Below are 18,264 nucleotides of genomic sequence, written 5' to 3' on the forward strand. Positions count from 1 at the left end.
TGGCTCAGGGCTGCTCAGGGCTCCTCAGAGCGCAAAAGCAGCATCTGCTAGGCGAAAGCTTAGGCTTGGAATTAGCACATCACTCTGTTGCCTTCCCTTGGTTAAAACAAGTTACAGGCCCAGCCCAGATTCCAGAAGAGGGCACGAAATAAAGGCATGAGCCAGGAGGTGTGGTTCATTGGTTGTCACCAGTATAACAAACTACCACATTCTACTTACCGTTGTTTTAAGGAAATGAACATGGTATATATTAATGTAGATCAGTCATTTTTAAGTGTGAGGCAGCCCCACCAGTCAGGTGAAAGTATGGATTCAGGATAAAGCATTTTTAGAAATTGGAATGTGAGGAGCACCTGGCTGGCTCAGTCGGTTAAGCGTCCGACTCTTGATCTCAGCTCAGGCCATGATCTCACAGTTCATGAGATTGAGCCCAGGATCAGGCTCTGTGCTGACAGTGCAGAGCCTGCTTGGGATTCTCTCTCTCCCCCCTCTTTACCCCTCCCCTGCTTTATCTCTCTCTCTCTCTCTCAAAATAAATAGATAAATAAACATTAAAAAAAATTAGAAATTAGAATGTGAGGGTCACCTGCCTGGCTCAGTAGGTAGAGCATGTAACTCTTGATCTCAGGGTCATGAGTTCGAGCCCCACACTGGGCATAGAGATAACTTTTAAAAAATAATAAAAATAAATAGAATTTAGAACGTAAGAATCAAAAAGGAAGGCCTTTTTTCCTGAGTTTTCCCCCATTAATACCTAACATTTCTTTTGCCTTTTGAATTCAAAGTATAATTCATATTTATTGTACTCTTCTAACAAAACAGATTGAGCTATCTTACAGTTTTAAAATGTAGTCCTACAGTATCACATACCTTTCAACAGAAGCTCCAATTCTGTTAAAGTAACACAGTATTCCTTTAAACCATTCTTTTCTACCCTGGTTTCGAAGACTGCCTCATAATAAGAATACACACACAATCCCTGTGTGTAGGGTATTTTAAGTCCTGTAACTTTAATAGATTGTCTCTATTGTTCTTAAACTCATGAAGATTTAAATCCTAGCATATTGCCAGACACAATACTATGCATACCATGTTCCAGTCTCTTTAATTTGAAAAGCTGTGAGTTGAAAACTGTTTTGAATCAAATACATTTTTTTGTCTTGAGATTTCAAAAATGAGAAATAGAATAGGATTGTACCAAATTTTCAGATTAGAAGAATCTATGCTCATTTGGAAGTATGTTTCATAGCTCTTATTTCACACTTCAGGTTTTTCAGATTTACAGTTTGTTTTCCAATTTTATGTATATTTTGTGTTTTGACATAGTAGGCAACTAAAATTGGGTAGAGTCTCTATTCCGACATTGCTCTGATTCTGGTTTGTCAGTGTCCTAAGCTTTACATTAAGTAGACTGTCATGTTCCAAAACTGCTCTGACATTGTTCGTGCTGATCATTACTTTTGTCAATCCTTTATTCATTCTATTGTTTTTAATCCTTTATTCATTCTAAATGAACCTGATTGTGTAGAAAAAAAAAAATGGTTGGTGGCAATCCAGTATTCTTCATAGATCTATTTATTAATATTAATGCAGAAGCTATTGTTGGCCTAATACATCCCTATGACAGAAAACTTAACTCTAATTTATTATATATTTATTTCCTGACAGAATGTCAGATTCCCTTCCTTTATAGACTCAGGTTAATTTAACATACAAAGTGATTTTTTAACCTTCCTAATTTAGCACACTTATTTTTTACAATATATTTCTTAATAAAGTACAATATAAGAAAAAAGAAAATACTGATTATTTTCTGATTATGAAAATGATGGTTTATTAAAGAAAGTTTGAAAATATAGATTATTTTTTAATCAAGGATATGACTGCAAACAGACAGGGAGGCAAACCCATAAGAGACTCATAAATACAAAGAACAAACAGGGTTAATGGGGACGCAGGGGAGAGGGGGAAATGGGTGATGGGCGTTGAGGAGGGCACTTGTTCGGATGAGCACTGGGTGCTGTATGTAAGTGATGAATCACAGGAATCTATCCCTGAAACCAAGAGCACACTGTATACAATGTATGTTAGCTAACTTGACAATAAATGATATTAAAAAATAAAAAATAAAAATTTAAGAAAGATACAGGAAAAGAAAGAAAAAGAACACAGTACTCTGTATTTCAACAAGCATGTAGCCTCTTACCACTAAGAAATTGCAAGAATAATTTCTTGGAAACAATTTTCTGTTAGGGGGATAGCTTTTACTAGTTTGTATTTAAGTGCTTAGTGCCAGAATTAGTGGGAACTAAAATTTGTAAAAATAAATTTTAATAAAAGAATATACCTTTTCATTTTCTAAAGCAGAACTGTCTAATAAAACTTCCTGCAACAGCAGACATATCTGTATCTGAACTGTCCAATGAGGAAGCCACTAGCCACCCGTGGCCATTAAGCACTTGAATTGTAACTAGTGCTACTAAAGAACTGAATCTTTTATTGTACTTTATTTTTAATTTAAATTTACATAACTGCATGTGGTGAGTGGCTACCATAATGAACAGCACAGGTCTGAGGATCTATGAATCAAGATAGTCTTTGTCCTTTTACCATTGTGATCATAGATAGATAGGCTTAATACATATTTTTAGTTAAAATGCTTCTGAGACTGGATATTTCCCCATATTTGATAAAACTTTATAATTATAGATACGAAATTAGTATTTTAGTTCTACTTGATTGCCTGGAAATTCATTATCAGTCTTTATCCTCTGTAGGAAGAAGACCGAAAACTGTTAGTGGGATTCTTAGAAGATGTAATGACCCTGCTTTCATTATCGCATGCTCCTCTTGATAGCTTGAAGGCTTCTTTTGTGGAACTGGGGTAAAAGTCTTAGCTTATGTTTGTTTTTTAATTCATGTAAAGTTTTAAAATTGTATTTATAAGATACATAGTTTGAGTCAAAAAATATTGGCATCCACACCAAATCTTTTGGTTTTGAGGCCTAGTTTTTGTCCTTTTAAAGGTGTTTGGTTTTTGGTTTTGCTTATTTGTACATTCTCAATATTTTGTAATCAATACATTGTAATAAAAGAGTAGGGGAAAGAGTATAGACATATGTTTTCTTTGAAGCAGCTGGAGAAATAAAGTTCAGATTTGAAGAAAATTTAGTTTCCCAAAACTGAAAAAGGAGCTCCAAGTGAAAGTTCACTAGCTCCTTTTTCCATCCCATTGCCTGATTCTGCTCATAATCACATCATCTAGCTGTTAATGTCATTTTATCTCTGTCTTTATTGCAAACAGGCTTGGGCACTTGGTAACAATACAGTCTTGCATTTGAATAGGCCTCACAGCCAACTTCTCCTTCCATGTCAGTGATTTGAGTTGATCTGATTTGATCCCACAATAAACATATGACATAAATAGGACAAGTATTGCTTCCCCAATTTTTATACATATAGAAATTAAGACCCACAGAGGTTGTAACTTACCCATCTGACTCAGTCCAGTGCTCTTTCTTTTTTTCCTCCTGGGTAAATTTTCTTTTATTTTTTATAATTTTAACTTGTATGCTATTAAAGAGTTGAGATTTCTATCAGAATTGTAAATGTTTACAGAACCTAAAAGTATAACTCCTGAATATGCTAAAAGTTTGTAGCTTTGTAAGGTGACTTCCTTTTTTAAAGAGTCTTGGATGTAACCTGTTAAACCATACAGAGTAATTTCATATTTTTTGCCAATATTTTTATCATTAATATTACCTACAAATGTAGTATTTTTCAATACACCAGTAAGACACTGTGGCCCTCACTTTTAACACTGAGTTTTTTCTTTCAGTGCAAATCCAGCCTACCACGAGTTATTATTAACTGTTTTATGGTATGGTGTTGTCCATACTTCGGCACTTGTGAGATGTACCGCTGCTAGAATGTTTGAGGTATGTAAACAAATGCTTCTCTCATTTCTAATTATAATGATTTCCTTTGGAAGATGGAGAAGGGAATGTTTTTTTTTTTTTATTAAAGGCTTTGCATACTATGTTATGTTGATGTATATTTTATGGCATTGAATAGTATCTAGTTGTGTACTGTGTGATGGGGCAGAAATTTAGCTTTGATATATTTAAGAATGTTTAAATATTGGTTAATTGGATGTTATTGGTCCCTTGGATGTTATTCTCAGTTCTACTTCTTAAATTTTCTTTTAAATCTTATTTTAATTTCCATCTTATATAAATCTTTCCTGACTATACTTTTCTATTTATTGAGATAAAATGGCTACTAAAATAAACTAAAACAATATAAGATATATTTAAAGTTATAAAATATAGTTGGATTCATGAATAACTTTAAAAAATCAATTATTGCAAATACGGGGATACTTACTTTGTTGATTACTCTACTTGATTATTTCCTCACAAATCATGTCTGGAATAACATCCCTATACATTAACTGTCCATAGACTTATTAGGAGAGAAGAGACTGTTCATATAATTCAACTGGATTTTCTTAAAGTTGCCACCTACCCAAATTAAGTATGAAAATTGAAATGCCTATCTTTTGAAATTCAGAATATCCATCATAGAGGAAATTATGCCATAGCCTACTTTATTTATTTATTCATTCATCCATTCATTGGTTTATATTTCTAGAACTTGTATTTGAAGACAAAAATTAATTTAGAGTATTCTTTCTGCTCTTGAGTCTTGCCATAGAGCCTAACTGCCTGGGTTCAGTGTCTGTCTCTGCCACTTAATGGCAAGTTCAAACTTCTCTGTGCCTCAGTTTCCTCATCTACAAAATGAAAATGATAATAATTATCCATCTCAAAGGATTTTTGTTAATATGAAATGAATTAATACTAGTAAAGCCCTTAAAACAGCATCTGGCACATAGGAACTTAATAAATGTTAGGTATCATTATCATTTTTTTTTTCCTTATCATGCTGTTATTTCACAGAGTAATATAATAGTTTAGAGAATGTATATGTATCCAGGCTAAAATTATCCCTAATATGCATGTGATTCTTAAAATATCTGAAAGCGTTTATTTCCATAAAAAGAATTGGATAATTCAATTCTTCCTGAATTTCAGAGTTTTTCCACAATTTAAGATAAATTGCCATTTGAAGAATAGAGCACTGGTATGTTTAAAATACGTACCTTCTAAAACTTTTAAATATATAAAATCGATGTGTGAAATCTAAAGAAAATTCCAGTCTTACCAGGAAGTTGAATATCCTCTGTCCATGTTACTGCCTCAGTTATTGTACATATTTGATTTAAAAAACTATAATCAAGTGTTCTTTGTCAAGGTGAATGCCAAATTTAAAATTCAGATTGATCTGTAGTAATAAGTTCCTGTGAGTATAAATAATTTTTGATTATTCAGTATGCTGAAAAGAGTCATCCGTGAAAGAAAAGTGCATCCTTTTATATAAAGAACTATGTCTTTAATACACTGTCATTATAGGATTTTATTCTAAGACGCTAAAAGCTACTTCTCTTAAACCATTTGTTTCTCAAATTATGTATTCACTGGTAAGCATACCATATAAATGAAAATAATTTAAATAAAATGAAACATCCTCTTTTTATTTGTTTTTGGGTTCTTTCTGCCTTATTTCTTATATGTGGCTTTTGTCTGGTTTTGGTTTCTATGTTTGCAATCAGTGCTGGTTTGGAAACTATACCTATGCTTCGGCAGTTTTCAGCGTTCTTTCAGGTTGATTATGAACTTGAGTCCAATTGAGAGAATTATTTCAATATTTTTTCCAACTCATGTGATAAAATTTTTTTCAGTGATCATGCCAGTAAAATCATCAGTAGAAAAAATTAAAGTTACTTTTGTTGTCAGTGACTCTTAAAGTGAGCAAAATTGTATTAAAAAAATAAGTATATTTCAAAAGATTTTTTTATACTAATACATTATAATTTACAGTTGTGCCTGCTTCCCCTCGCCCGCAATGAGTTAATTCAAAATAAAAAGATAAAAAGCAGGACATTTAGGGGCACTTGGGTGGCTCATTCAGTTGAGTGTCCGACTTTGGCTCAGGGCCTGATCTCACAGTTCATGAGTTCAATCCCTACATCGGGCTCGCTGCTGTCCATGCAGAGCCTGCTTTGGATCCTCTGTCTTTCTCTCTCTCCTCCCCTCCCGTATTCACACCCTCTCTCAAAAATAAAAATTTAAAAAAAAAAAAAAAAAGCAGGACATTTATAATAAAAGAAAATTTTTTATGTGAGACCGGAAACTATTGGGAAGAAAGCAAGAAGTGGATCTACCAGGAACATAACATGAGATACTTAGTGAAACTGAACACTAAATGTATCTCTAAGTTTTCAGACAGCAGGACAAAAAGGGCAAACCCAATTTTATTATTTTCATTGTTAAATAATAGGCCAATGTATTACTTTTGGAAGTGACAGGTTATTATTGAAATTGATTTATAAGGAAACTTTATCATGTGACATAATGGATTTCCCAAAAGATGCAGAAAAGAACTTCATCTAATGATTTCTCCTATCAGTCATAAGGAAGCTAAGCCTATAACAGTAGGCCAACTCAAAGAAGGCCTGAGTTTGTGAGACAGATGTGACGAGTCCATTTGCTAATTTGGCTTTTTATTGCCTCTAAAACCCTGGACAAGTTACTTAACTTGTTCTCCAAGGCTCAGTTTCTTCTTCATCTGTTAAAACATTGATAATAATTGTATTTAGCTCATCAGGTTTAAAGATCAAATGATGCATTGTACATAAAGCGCATAACAATTGATAACTCTTAAATTTTACTTTTTGATTTTCTAGCTTAATAAAGAAATTACACTTCAAACTGCAGAGCAATGAAAATTTAACTCGTCCCCTAGATTAGACCTCTTTTTTTTTTTTTTAATGCTTTTTGGCTGGCACAAGGTAGCAGACATTTTAAGACACACTTTACTGATTCAGATCTAAGCTATTTTATTTACAAAAAGGTACAGAGAAGAAAGTTTTATTTAACAGTATTTGAACTTCTCTCCCCTATTTCTTTCTGCCTGACCTCTGGAATGTTTAAGGTAGTAGCAAAAGTTCTTGTGTCATTTTATTCCAGCCTAATTATCCATGTATTTTTATAAAACTTAGTTCAGAATATTGAAGTAGATTTTAAAGGGAATCAGTTGTTGAATGGTAACAGATTATTGTCAAGTTAGGAATCTTCACATAAAGTGAGCTCTGCTGTCTCTGATACGGCGTGTGGGAAGAATGTGTTAACAGGCACACAGTGTTGGGTTTTTGTTACAAAAATTCCACAGCCCCCTCCGTCTTCCACCAGGCCTAGTTCCACTGCAAGGTGACCAGATTGACAAGCATTTAGAAGTAATTTGTTTTCAAATTCTGACATTGAGAATGTAAGATTAGGATGCTGCCCTTTTATTTTTTTTTATAATCTTGTTTAATGTGTATTTGAGAGAGAGAACATGCATGAGCAGGAGGAGGGGCAGAGAGAGAGGAGAGCCAGAATCTTTAGCAGGCTCCACACTATCATCACATGGATCCCTACACGGTTGTCAACCTCCCCAACCAAGCCAAACTCAGGAGTCAACGCTTAACTGACTGAGCCACCGGGCACCCTAGGATGTGGCCCTTTTAAAAACAAAATGTATAACGCTCCAAAATATTGTCCTCCTGTTCTAGATTTAGGGTTGGTTGCTAAATTAATTATTTTACCATTAGGTTATAGAAATAGGTCTAAATGTGCTTATCATGTTTATTTTCTTATTCATTTGAGCTTTTAGAGAAATGTAAAACAACAAACTGTAAATGCTAACTACTTGGAGCAGTCAAAACAGTTTTTTAATAATTTCTTTTTTCAAATATATCATAAATCTTACATGCTTGTAGTACTCATAATTAAACTCACATTTCTTGAATGCCTAATCTTTGCAGACACAATATTTAGGCATATTTTGTACAGTTAGTAGCACAATGATCCTTTAAGGTAGATAACAGTGTTACCATTTTCAGATGAGAAAACTGAGTTTCAGGAAGATGATGTAATGCATCTAAGGCCACATGGCTGATAAGTGGAGAGCTGGAGTCTGAACCCAGATCTAATTCCCACATGTACTACTTTCCACTCGGGCTGCATTATGTGTCTTTTACCTCAAAAGAGAAAGCTATGTGATGTAAAAGGTTGGGAGTTTCCCTGTGATTTTTAAGTTGACTTGCCGTAGAACAATCAGAAGCAGTTTAGTGGTGGCTGCTAGCCATTTGAGTTTGGTTTAAAAACAGTCCAGTTTGTACCTTGTTGGTCATAATAAAACGACACCAGATTTTCTTCAAGAATTTTAACCATAGAATCCAGTATATATCTTCTTTTTATCCAGAAAGAAAGAAAGAAAGAAAGAAAGAAAGAAAGAAAGAGACAAAGAAAGGCTTTCTTTTAAATTGCATTTTAATCGAACATGGAAATTGCATGGAGACTTTGACCAAAAGTACAAACTGCCATTGAATTGGTGATACACTCTGTTTTTGTGGACTGCTAAGCTATTTAAGCTTTGTTTTCCTCCCAAGCATTCTCTCCCTTTATTAAAGCACTCTAGTAGCAATATTTGCTTAGCTTCTAATTTTGGTTTTGCTTTTGTGTTTTCTCTCTTTCTCTTGGTCGTTCCTTTCTTCTTCCCATGGCACTGTGTTTGCTCTTTCCATGCATCACCTGTGAATACCCCCTGCGCTGACCAATCAGCTGTTGGTGAAGGGGGTGAATGAAACTCTGGTAGCTCAGAGGGTTGTTCCTGCTCTCATTACTCTCTCCAGTGACCCTGAAATGTAAGTGTCATCCCTGCCTTTTACATTCAGCATCCCTTTCAAAATGTGCCTATCAAGAAATAACCATCAGCTTTTCAATTCATTAAAGAATAGATTTATCTCTTCAAAATAATAATATTGGATTATGTTCACTTGATTTTAAACTTTATTATACTGTTCATGTATCTTTTTTTTTTTAAGTCAACCTTCACATTTGGAGGCCATGTATCGAAAAGAATACATTAATAGTATTCTCAGTAAACATTTCCTAAACTTAAAATATGCTGATGGACTATTTCTTCCAAGCCGAGAAAGGATGCTCTGCTAATCTCACTAACATGTTGTTACCAGTAAGTATAGTGGCATGAACCAAAGGCTTAACATTTTAATGTCTCGTGTGGGTGACTAAACCAAGAAAGACCAATGAGTCTGCCTGCCCATCCTCAGTCACAGCTAACCCAGTTCTCATTCCAGTTTACCAAACCATTTTTTATTGCATGTTGACTGGTTTACAGCTGACTCTTCGAGGCATGAGTGAAGCGTTAGTTGACAAGCGGGTTGCTCCGGCCCTTGTTACCTTGTCCAGTGATCCTGAATTGTGAGTTCCACAGACTGCGACCTTAAGTTATCCTGTCTGTCTTTTTGAGCATTCTTCTTGGTCTGCTTTTTTTTAATTTAATTTGTCATTGCTAGAGACTAATACAGTATATTTACCTTATACTTAACTGTGATACACATTTTAATAATCAGCTTTTCATCTCAAAGAAAGTTTCAGTTTCTTTCTTTTTTTAATTCTAACAGCTCTGTCCGGATTGCCACAATTCCGGCCTTTGGCACTATTATGGAAACGGTTATTCAAAGAGAGGTAGGAAATGATTGAAATTTATTATCTATGTACTGTTGAGGTGATGATACATTACCATCCATGCACCCAGTGGTAGGGGGAAGGGAGTATTATAACTTTTTTTATATCTCTTAGTTGGTTGTGGGCCAGAGGAATATCTCGGGATTTGAAAACATGATAGCCTTATCCAAAGTGTATTTTCATATCCTCAGGAAATCTCTAGCCTATCTTCTCAATTAGAGAATTAAGTACAAGCCAACTCCTAGATGTTCTCTTTTAAGCCTAGCTGAGTATTGCAGTCTTGGGTAATCCTTCAAACCAGATCTAGTTCCAAAGCCTTCCATTATCCAATAGACTTCTGGATAGTCTTACGTAAATTCCTGATTGCCAGTTTGCACAGGTTTGAAGGCAATTTGACTGATAGCTTTAGGACCACAAACCTATCTCAGTTTTACAAATGGAGGCTAGAGGGCACCTCTGTTCTCGTAACTGTGATCAGTGATGTGCAAGTCTAGTGGGCTGGTATCCTCTTGTTGTAGTGCATATCACTGTGACCACCCTCTGTCATGTCCACTGCAGGAGATCATCAAGGTCTTTCTGAAAGTGTATTTTGATTTAGAAACTTGTGATTTAGTTTCACGGGTGTTAGGTTCTATCTGCAACATTAACTCTAAGACACTTCTCAAAATTAGTATCAGAATTTCATTCTTTGTTATCAAATTGGACATGTTTTTATACAAACGAGAACCCCTACAGATTAGAAGATAAGTCATCTGTGGACATATTAATATATTACATAGCCACTGAAATGGAAATACACATTTTACCCCCCAAAAAAGAAACACTATTTTATGAAATTCCTTTGTCATACAGATTTTCTAATAATAAAAATTAAACAACTTTGTTACTTATGGGGTGGGAGGGGGGAAGTTTTCCATTTTTCCCTTATGTATTTCACTGGTGAAGCAACATTAAAAAATATCATTCTGCAAAGCTTGCAGTCTTGGCAGAATTTCAACATATTCTTAAATCCTAAAATAAAAATGTCTTTTAGGGAAATGTGAGTAAGATATAAGTCATTAATGACTCATTGCTTTCAGAAGGTGAATAATTGGGTAACTTACTGTGATTGGTTTTGAGAATTAAAATTTAGGTACAAAATCACTATAAATATTGTTTTTCTCTAAATACTGTGGGGGTCTTTTGTTTCTGTAGTTTTTAAGGGAATGTTTGTATTTTCAAAAAATAAAGAAAGAAGAATTAGCAAGCATAAATAAAAATCTGTTGTTTAATTCCAGGCTTCTACTGTCATGTTGATATAAATCATTTGAACCCATGCTGAAAGCCATGTTTAATATGTATCTTTCTCTTTAACAACTCTACTCAGTTTTTAAAATTCTTTGAAATAACTGTAAAATATCTAATTTTAAGTTGCTGGAAAGAGTGAAAATGCAGTTGGCTTCTTTTCTGGAAGATCCTCAGTACCAAGACCAGTATTCTTTGCATACAGAGATCATAAAAACATTTGGTAGAGTTGGGCCTAATGCAGAACCAAGGTTCCGAGATGAGTGTAAGTTGCATTTTTTTACCCTTTTTTTTTTTCCTGACTTGTAACGTAAGATCAAAACCAGAAGCTCCTCTCAGGATTTGTCCTATATTAAAACTCTCGTACACTTTATCTTCTGTATACTGAAAGGTAAAAGTGAACCAAGCTGATTATTGTGAACTGATCAGTAATACTATTTATTAATGGATGGGTTTTATACGATACACCGATTGTTGTAACACATATGAAAAGTACCTCATAAACACTTTGAAGTCATTTTTAAAACATTTTTAAATAACTGAATTTCAAAATACTGTGCTGAGTTATATTCAGAGCTTATTATTTAACTCTCATTTTTAAGGAAATTTTTATGTGTTTCTAGACATGTTCTTATGAAAAATGTGCTTTTCTTGCACTTACTATGGCATTCAGCTATGATAAATGATTTTGTTTTATTGCATAGCTTTTTGATCTACTAAATGATCTGTATGATTATCTGCTAAAGCATTTTCTCTAGTTTCTATAATACCTCTTTTACTGTGGGCCTCAGCCTTTATGACAGTAATTTCCTTTAGTGGCATCAAATCATCCAGTAATTATTACTCCAAAAGCTTGTCAGTTATCCCTGCTGTACTTTAGTCCTTTAATTTTCAGCAATTTGACATGCTCTAGAGAGGACCCCAAGTTTGGCTTCTTGAGTCATTTTGGTTTCTAGTACAAAATTGGATTTTCCCATGGTCTAGTTGTTGCATATCCAGCATGATATTTTTAATATACAAAAAACGTTGTTAGGATTTGGACGGCAGTGTCCAAAAGGTCTGTGGAGGGCATGACCCTTACTGAACTACAGAAACGCAATCACGAGATTATTTTTTAATGGGTAATAATGTTGATAACATGAGGAGAAAAGAGCAATATTTCACAATTAGTTAACAGGAAAGTGTTGGTATTTTAGTTAGCAATAGGGATAGTTCCACATACGGTAATATCAAATTTACAGGTGAGCCTAGTAAAAACTCTGTTGGTACTTTGACCGGCTTTGTTGAGGATGTCATTGCTCTGAAGTGGAGAGATTAAGTCCTGGTTCTTGGATCAAGGAATTGGCTAAATAGGCAATGAGTCTTTGGTGTGTGCCATGTTATCGAGTTAATAACTCTCTAGAACAGGATCTAACCTTTTCATGTGTGTTCAAAGGAAAGGTTTATGCATCACAGAGAAGAAAGACATTTTCTTTTCATAATGGTCCCAAAATAACAAAGGTTGGCTTGGGAAAAGATTGAGGATAGACGTTTCCACTGTTTGAATAGGTGTAATAAACCTATAATAAAATAGGTGTAATAAAGTTTACTTTAAAACTTTATCCTGAGGAATTTAATGTCCTGTATTAATAAGGCTAATGGTAAAGTAGAACCCATATTGACAAGGATGTCATACTGTTATCTATCTGTATTTATGGACAATTGCTTTTAGGAGTTTAGAGGAAGGACAGAGAACTGTTGGGTTGTAATATCTTCCTTGGAGTGGCATTTTGGATATTTGTCATTCTGTTTTTTAGAGAATAGAGGACACTGGTTGACCCAGTGGCCTTTTTCTTTCCCAACTCTTAATTATCACGGGACCTTTGGGTCTTGATTTTATTTCAGGGGCCATTGGTTTAATCTGGAACACAATGCGGTCGTTTTGTTGTTGTTTGTTTTCAGCTTTTTTACTTTATAAGGCTCTCTGAAAATGTTCAGTCATATGCTGGAGATTTTCTAATATGGCAATTTTACATTTCAAGTTAGTTTTTTTAGAAGTTCTCTATTTCAGTTTTGAGCCCATTTACAAAAATAGAGGATAAGAGTCCTTCTACTTTGGCTGTTGAAATCTACCCCAAATATTTTTTGAAAGTTCATTGAAATCTATTTTTATAAAGTCTCCTATTGATTTATCTCTATTTCGTCTGTAGTTTAGACTGTGTCCAATCTGTCCTTAAGAAAAAGGCTTCTGAAATGGCTTTAAGTTGTCCATTTCCTATTTTCCTTGCCCACTGAAGGTCATTTGTAGAATTATGCATATCTAGGTTATTAAATCTTTTAGCCACTAATTTCCTTCTGAGAGGTTATCAATTAAGTAAATTAATTGCTACAGAGGTAGTAGCTAGGATAATATGTATATAATGAACTGTTCTTATAGTAAATTTTTCTTTATCTTTTGAGATTTAGGAGTATCTTTAGTGATAGCCTTTAGTTGGCTCTAGAGTTTAAAGTAACTTCTATAAATTTGTTTTCTAGGTAAACAGTTTTAAGGGGTGATTGTGCAGTATGATTATTGAGTTCCTGAGAAAAACATTAAGGAAAGGATTGCTTATATAGGTGGTCAGAAAAGGAGCAGGAGGAATAAATAGGCCTGGTGTCAATAGATAAAGAAGTTCGAGGAACCTTCTAAAGATTTGGGTAGAAGTGAATCCAAAAATTCTCTAGAGAGACTATCTTAGAGCCATCATTTTGTTGAGGCCTCAGCATGCCAGTTAGTGAATTGGAGTTTCAGTGAATTCAGGGAAATCAATGAACATTTGGAGTTTTTGTCTCCTAATGTTTTTTCTAGAGTTCCTCTTAAGTATGCTGTTATTAATTTTAACAAGTCAAAATTCCCTAAAAATGGCCATTGGTATTCTAAGTTATTGTGGGGGGGTTTTGCCATTTACTAACGCAAGTATAAAAGTTGTGATTATATTGTTGGTTTACTGAAGAAGCAGGAGGTTTTTCTAGGAAGAGATTATGGCTTTCACATAGACAAACTCAGTGCAAACATGAAAGAAGTCACTACAATTGGTCAGAAGTCTGTGCTTATGAAGGGTGTTTTGGGATCCCTAGCCAAGCAGAGATTAGAAAGGGGCCTTATGAGCAACACTGTGGTAGTCACGGACCCTGGAACCATTTCTTCAAGGAACCCTGGTTTTCGTGGGAACTGGTATTTAGAAAACACCATCTTGGGCAGTAGACGTGCTCATTGCTACTGAATTGGATGCTGTTTCTTGGACCATCCCTTTTATTTTAGCAGTAGGTTGTCTATGTTTTTGAAATTTCACATTATTCATTGAGACAGAAGATGACTTGTGAGCCCTTTGAGTGACTTGAACTAAACCACCAGTGCTATTTGACATTTGTCTTGCTAAGAATTTGAGAAAACTAAAGTTAAGAACTGTTTTATGAAATTAGTCAGAGAGGGGCACCTGGGTGGCGCAGTCGGTTAAGCGTCCGACTTCAGCCAGGTCACCATCTCGCGGTCTGTGAGTTCGAGCCCCGCGTCAGGCTCTGGGCTGATGGCTCAGAGCCTGGAGCCTGTTTCCGATTCTGTGTCTCCCTCTCTCTCTGCCCCTCCCCCGTTCATGCTCTGTCTCTCTCTGTCCCAAAAATAAATAAACGTTGAAAAAAAAAATTAAAAAAAAAAAAAAAAAAGAAATTAGTCAGAGAAAGACAAAAATTATATGACTTCACTCATATGAGGACTCTAAGAAACAAAACAGATGAACATAAGGGAAGGGAAACAAAAATAATATAAAAACAGGGAGGGGGACAAAACAAAAGAGACTCATAAATATGGAGAACAAACTGAGGGTTGCTGGAGGGGTTGTGGGAGGGGGGATGGGCTAAATGGGGAAGGGGCATTAAGGAATCTACTGAAATCATTGCTTCACTATATACTTACTAATTTGGATGTAAATTTTAAAAAATAAAAAATAAAGTTAAAAAAAAGAATTGTTTCATGAAGAAGTGAAATAATTTGATGTTGAAGAAGAATAAGTATACTGTATTTATCTTTTGTTTAATAACAATGGTAGTACCTGATTTTTATTTGTAAAGATAAAACTTATTTGTAAAGATAATAGTAACACAAAGAGGTAGGTTGTTTACATTTGTTTATTTGGTTTTCATCCTTCAAATTAGGAAATTTAATTTCAGTGAGGCCAAGTGACCTGTATACATCCTCATAATTAGGTTATAGTGCCAGTGCTATGGTCTCTTCCTCCCAAATGTTCTTATTCCGGAAAACATGCTTTCCTCTCTAGTATGAAAAAGCAAGTAAAGGATTTGGGTAACCTTTTGAAATCATCTAGAAATTAAAATGAAATTTTATAAATTTTAAAATGAAAAAAAATTTGTTCAACAGATGAGTGTGGTGTGTGCAACATTTTAGAGAAAAATCTAAATTTCTTTTTCTTTTTTCAGTTGTTATACCACACTTGCATAAGTTAGCCTTGGTGAACAACTTACAAATTGTGGATTCTAAAAGACTGGATATTGCCACCCATCTTTTTGAAGCTTACAGTGCACTTTCCTGTTGTTGTATCCTTGCTTTATTAATGTGTATCTATATTTATATGACCAATCTTGCGGTGGAATCTCCGTTGTTGAAGTGTGGAAACTAATATTTTTTTCTCTTCGACTTACTTATATAATGATTATAGAAAATTAAAATTTTGATTTGACTCGCCCCACTCCTTATTCTAGCTCTCATAAGTTTAAAAGATCATTTTAAGTCCTCTGTGCTTTTATGTTTTATAGTTTTGAAAACATTGACTAAAGTTTTGTCTATGTTAATTGGCTATGTAACTGAGCAAGAAATGATCATAGCTGAGGCTTCTGTTAATCAAAAGGAAGCCTTGTATGTGTTCTGGCATTTGGGTCTTTCAGTGAAGGTTTAACCATCCATGTCCGGTGGAATACTGGGGCGAGATATCACTCATTGAAAAATACAGTGCCAACATGGCTGATCATCTCCAGTGATGGTAGAACCGAAGGAAAACTCAGGGCACCTGGGTGGCTCAGTCAGTTGAGCGTCTGGCTCTTGATTTCGGCTCCGGTCATGACCCTAGGGTTCTCTCCCCTTCTGCCCCTCTCCCCACTCACACTCTCTCTTTCTCAAAAAAAAAAAAAAAAAAAAATGGGGCACCTGGGTGGCTCAGTCCTGTAAGCGTCCGACTTTGGCTCAGGTCATGATCTCGAGGTTTGTGAGTTTGAGACCCACATCAGGCTCTGTGCCGACAGCTCAAAGCCTGGAGCCTGCTTCAGATTCTGTGTCTCCTCTTTGTCCCTCCCCTGCTCATGCTCTGTCTCTCTCTGTCTCTCAATAATAAATAAATGTTTTTTTTTAAAAAATGTTTTTTTAAACTGAAGGAAAGCTCTAAGATCATCTAACTCATGTCAACTACTACATTTTATAAACGATTAAACTAAAGCTTAAAGACATTAGTGACTTCTATTTTTTTTATAGTTAAAAGCAAAACTGTGACTAGAAAAAGAACTTTAGCTGTCCTGTTACGTGCTCTCTTTACTGTCCCAGGACTAGTAAAATAAAACCAAGAAGGAAGCAGAGATCAAGATGAGCAGAGTGAGCTCCAGCTTCTGTGTTCTCCCATGAAAAGGCAGGCGAGGTCAAAAAAGAGGAAATAAGAGATTGAAAAAGGATTGAAAGGCTGACTACTCAAACAGAACTATAGAAGCTAATGCTAGACAACATAATCAGAGAATTCTAACAGGAAAAATGACAGTAGAGAGAGGTTCCTGGAGGACACAGAAAGAGTTGCATTGATATTTATGGTTCCATATTGTTATATACCAGTTTGAAGTAGGAAGTAAAGTGAACAGGTAATTTTAAATAAGGTAGACATGTTCCAAAATACCACTGATGGCTATTTTGGTATATACCAGTTCATTGGCACTGGATTCTTGACTGGAATGTTCCCAATGGGAGATTTTGTTTTGAATAAATCAAGCAGGGAAAGTAGAAACATAGAGCTATCTGTTAAGGAGCTATTTGTCCTTTTGGAAATGTTAAAACTTTAAGTTCAGTGCATAGTTGAGAGCATTTTATTTTTAGGAATCAATTAATATAAATTACCTCTTCCTGTGGATGACATAAGCCATGTTTTTTATAATGCAAATTATAAAGTGGCAGAGACACTGTATTTTGGTAATTTTGTACTTCAACTATCCATGTATCTTCTATAAGTTTATTTCCACTAAAAGGAGAACTTGCTATTATTCTTGATTTATCTCGTTGGCATTTTCTACTTAGAGAAAATAGAGGAAGCAAAAAGAGGAAGTGATATTCTGAATTAGTAAGGAACCAGTCTTTACTAATGGAGAAGTGACAAGACCCTTTCAAGAAAGTAATAATGGCATGTCAAAGAAAGAAAATATCGCCATGTTTGTACCTTCCCTAGACTTTGTGAAAGTAGATGTTTAAAAACTTAAGCAAAAAGTGACGTATAATCTATGGCAGAGAGTTCCTTAAGGAGTATGCCTCAAGGGAAACTGAAAAGTCAAAAGATCAAAAATTCTAGCTGTATAAAACCACTTATTCCAAGTGGGCAAGGCAGTGGTTTCTAAAGAGAATAGAATCTGTATAGAAAGAATATTATTGTGTGTTTAGGTATGTACACAATATAGAATAATATAATAAAGTCTTTACACCAATATAGTAAGGGGAAGAACATCTTAACAATAGAGCCTGTTCGAATACTAAATGTGTTAGTTCTGAATGAGTCATAACTTGTGTCAACAGAGTGGCGTGGCCACAATAAAATCACATTGTCCTGTGATCCAAATCTGTTCTGCTGTTCCACTGCATTCTAACCTGATAGAACACAAGAGTATTCCTCTCAACATCATCTTTTAATAAGGACATGGAAAAACTATAGTGTTTAACATTAGGTATAGTAATAAGTGAAGAAATTATGTTTAAAAAAAATCAAAGGAATTTAGAAATGTTTAAGCTGGAGAAGAGATGGCTTGGGGATGAAAAGGTGATTCAAAAATTATTTTTTTAAATATTATTTTAAAGGTTATATAGAAGAAGGGTTAAGCACACTGTGTAACTCAGGTGTAGAGCTAACACAAGAAGGTTACAGAGAGTCTGATTTTATTTATAAGAAAAACTTTGTAATTTAGCTATTAAAAATGTATTGAACCTCTTACGAAACTATGAATGTCCTATCAGTGTTAGCACTTACAGACTTTGTGGCCATCACTCACAGATGAGGTAGAGTTGATTCCTAATATCAGATAGGATGAAATGACCTCTAACGAAGATTGTGTGATT

General features: G+C 34.7%; 1 protein-coding gene across 6 annotated transcripts in view; it reads left to right on the forward strand.

The window, feature by feature from the left end:
* The window catches only part of RELCH (RAB11 binding and LisH domain, coiled-coil and HEAT repeat containing), a 116,739-nt gene that overhangs the window by 82,468 nt on the left and 16,007 nt on the right, over positions 1-18,264 (forward strand). For 4 of the 6 annotated variants that reach the window (XM_043559022.1, XM_043559019.1, XM_043559021.1 and 1 more), the window contains 6 exons: positions 2,778-2,884; positions 3,839-3,938; positions 8,727-8,809; positions 9,590-9,653; positions 11,064-11,202; positions 15,390-15,506. In XM_043559022.1, coding sequence (XP_043414957.1) covers positions 2,778-2,884; positions 3,839-3,938; positions 8,727-8,809; positions 9,590-9,653; positions 11,064-11,202; positions 15,390-15,506 — 610 coding nt within the window. Of the gene's footprint in view, positions 1-2,777; positions 2,885-3,838; positions 3,939-8,726; positions 8,810-9,303; positions 9,387-9,589; positions 9,654-11,063; positions 11,203-15,389; positions 15,507-18,264 lie in introns of those variants that run through there. The other 2 variants (XM_043559020.1, XM_043559024.1) reach the window with 2 other exon arrangements.

The sequence above is a fragment of the Prionailurus bengalensis genome, chromosome D3 (genome assembly GCF_016509475.1).
Source record: "Prionailurus bengalensis isolate Pbe53 chromosome D3, Fcat_Pben_1.1_paternal_pri, whole genome shotgun sequence".
Taxonomy (NCBI): domain Eukaryota; kingdom Metazoa; phylum Chordata; class Mammalia; order Carnivora; family Felidae; genus Prionailurus; species Prionailurus bengalensis.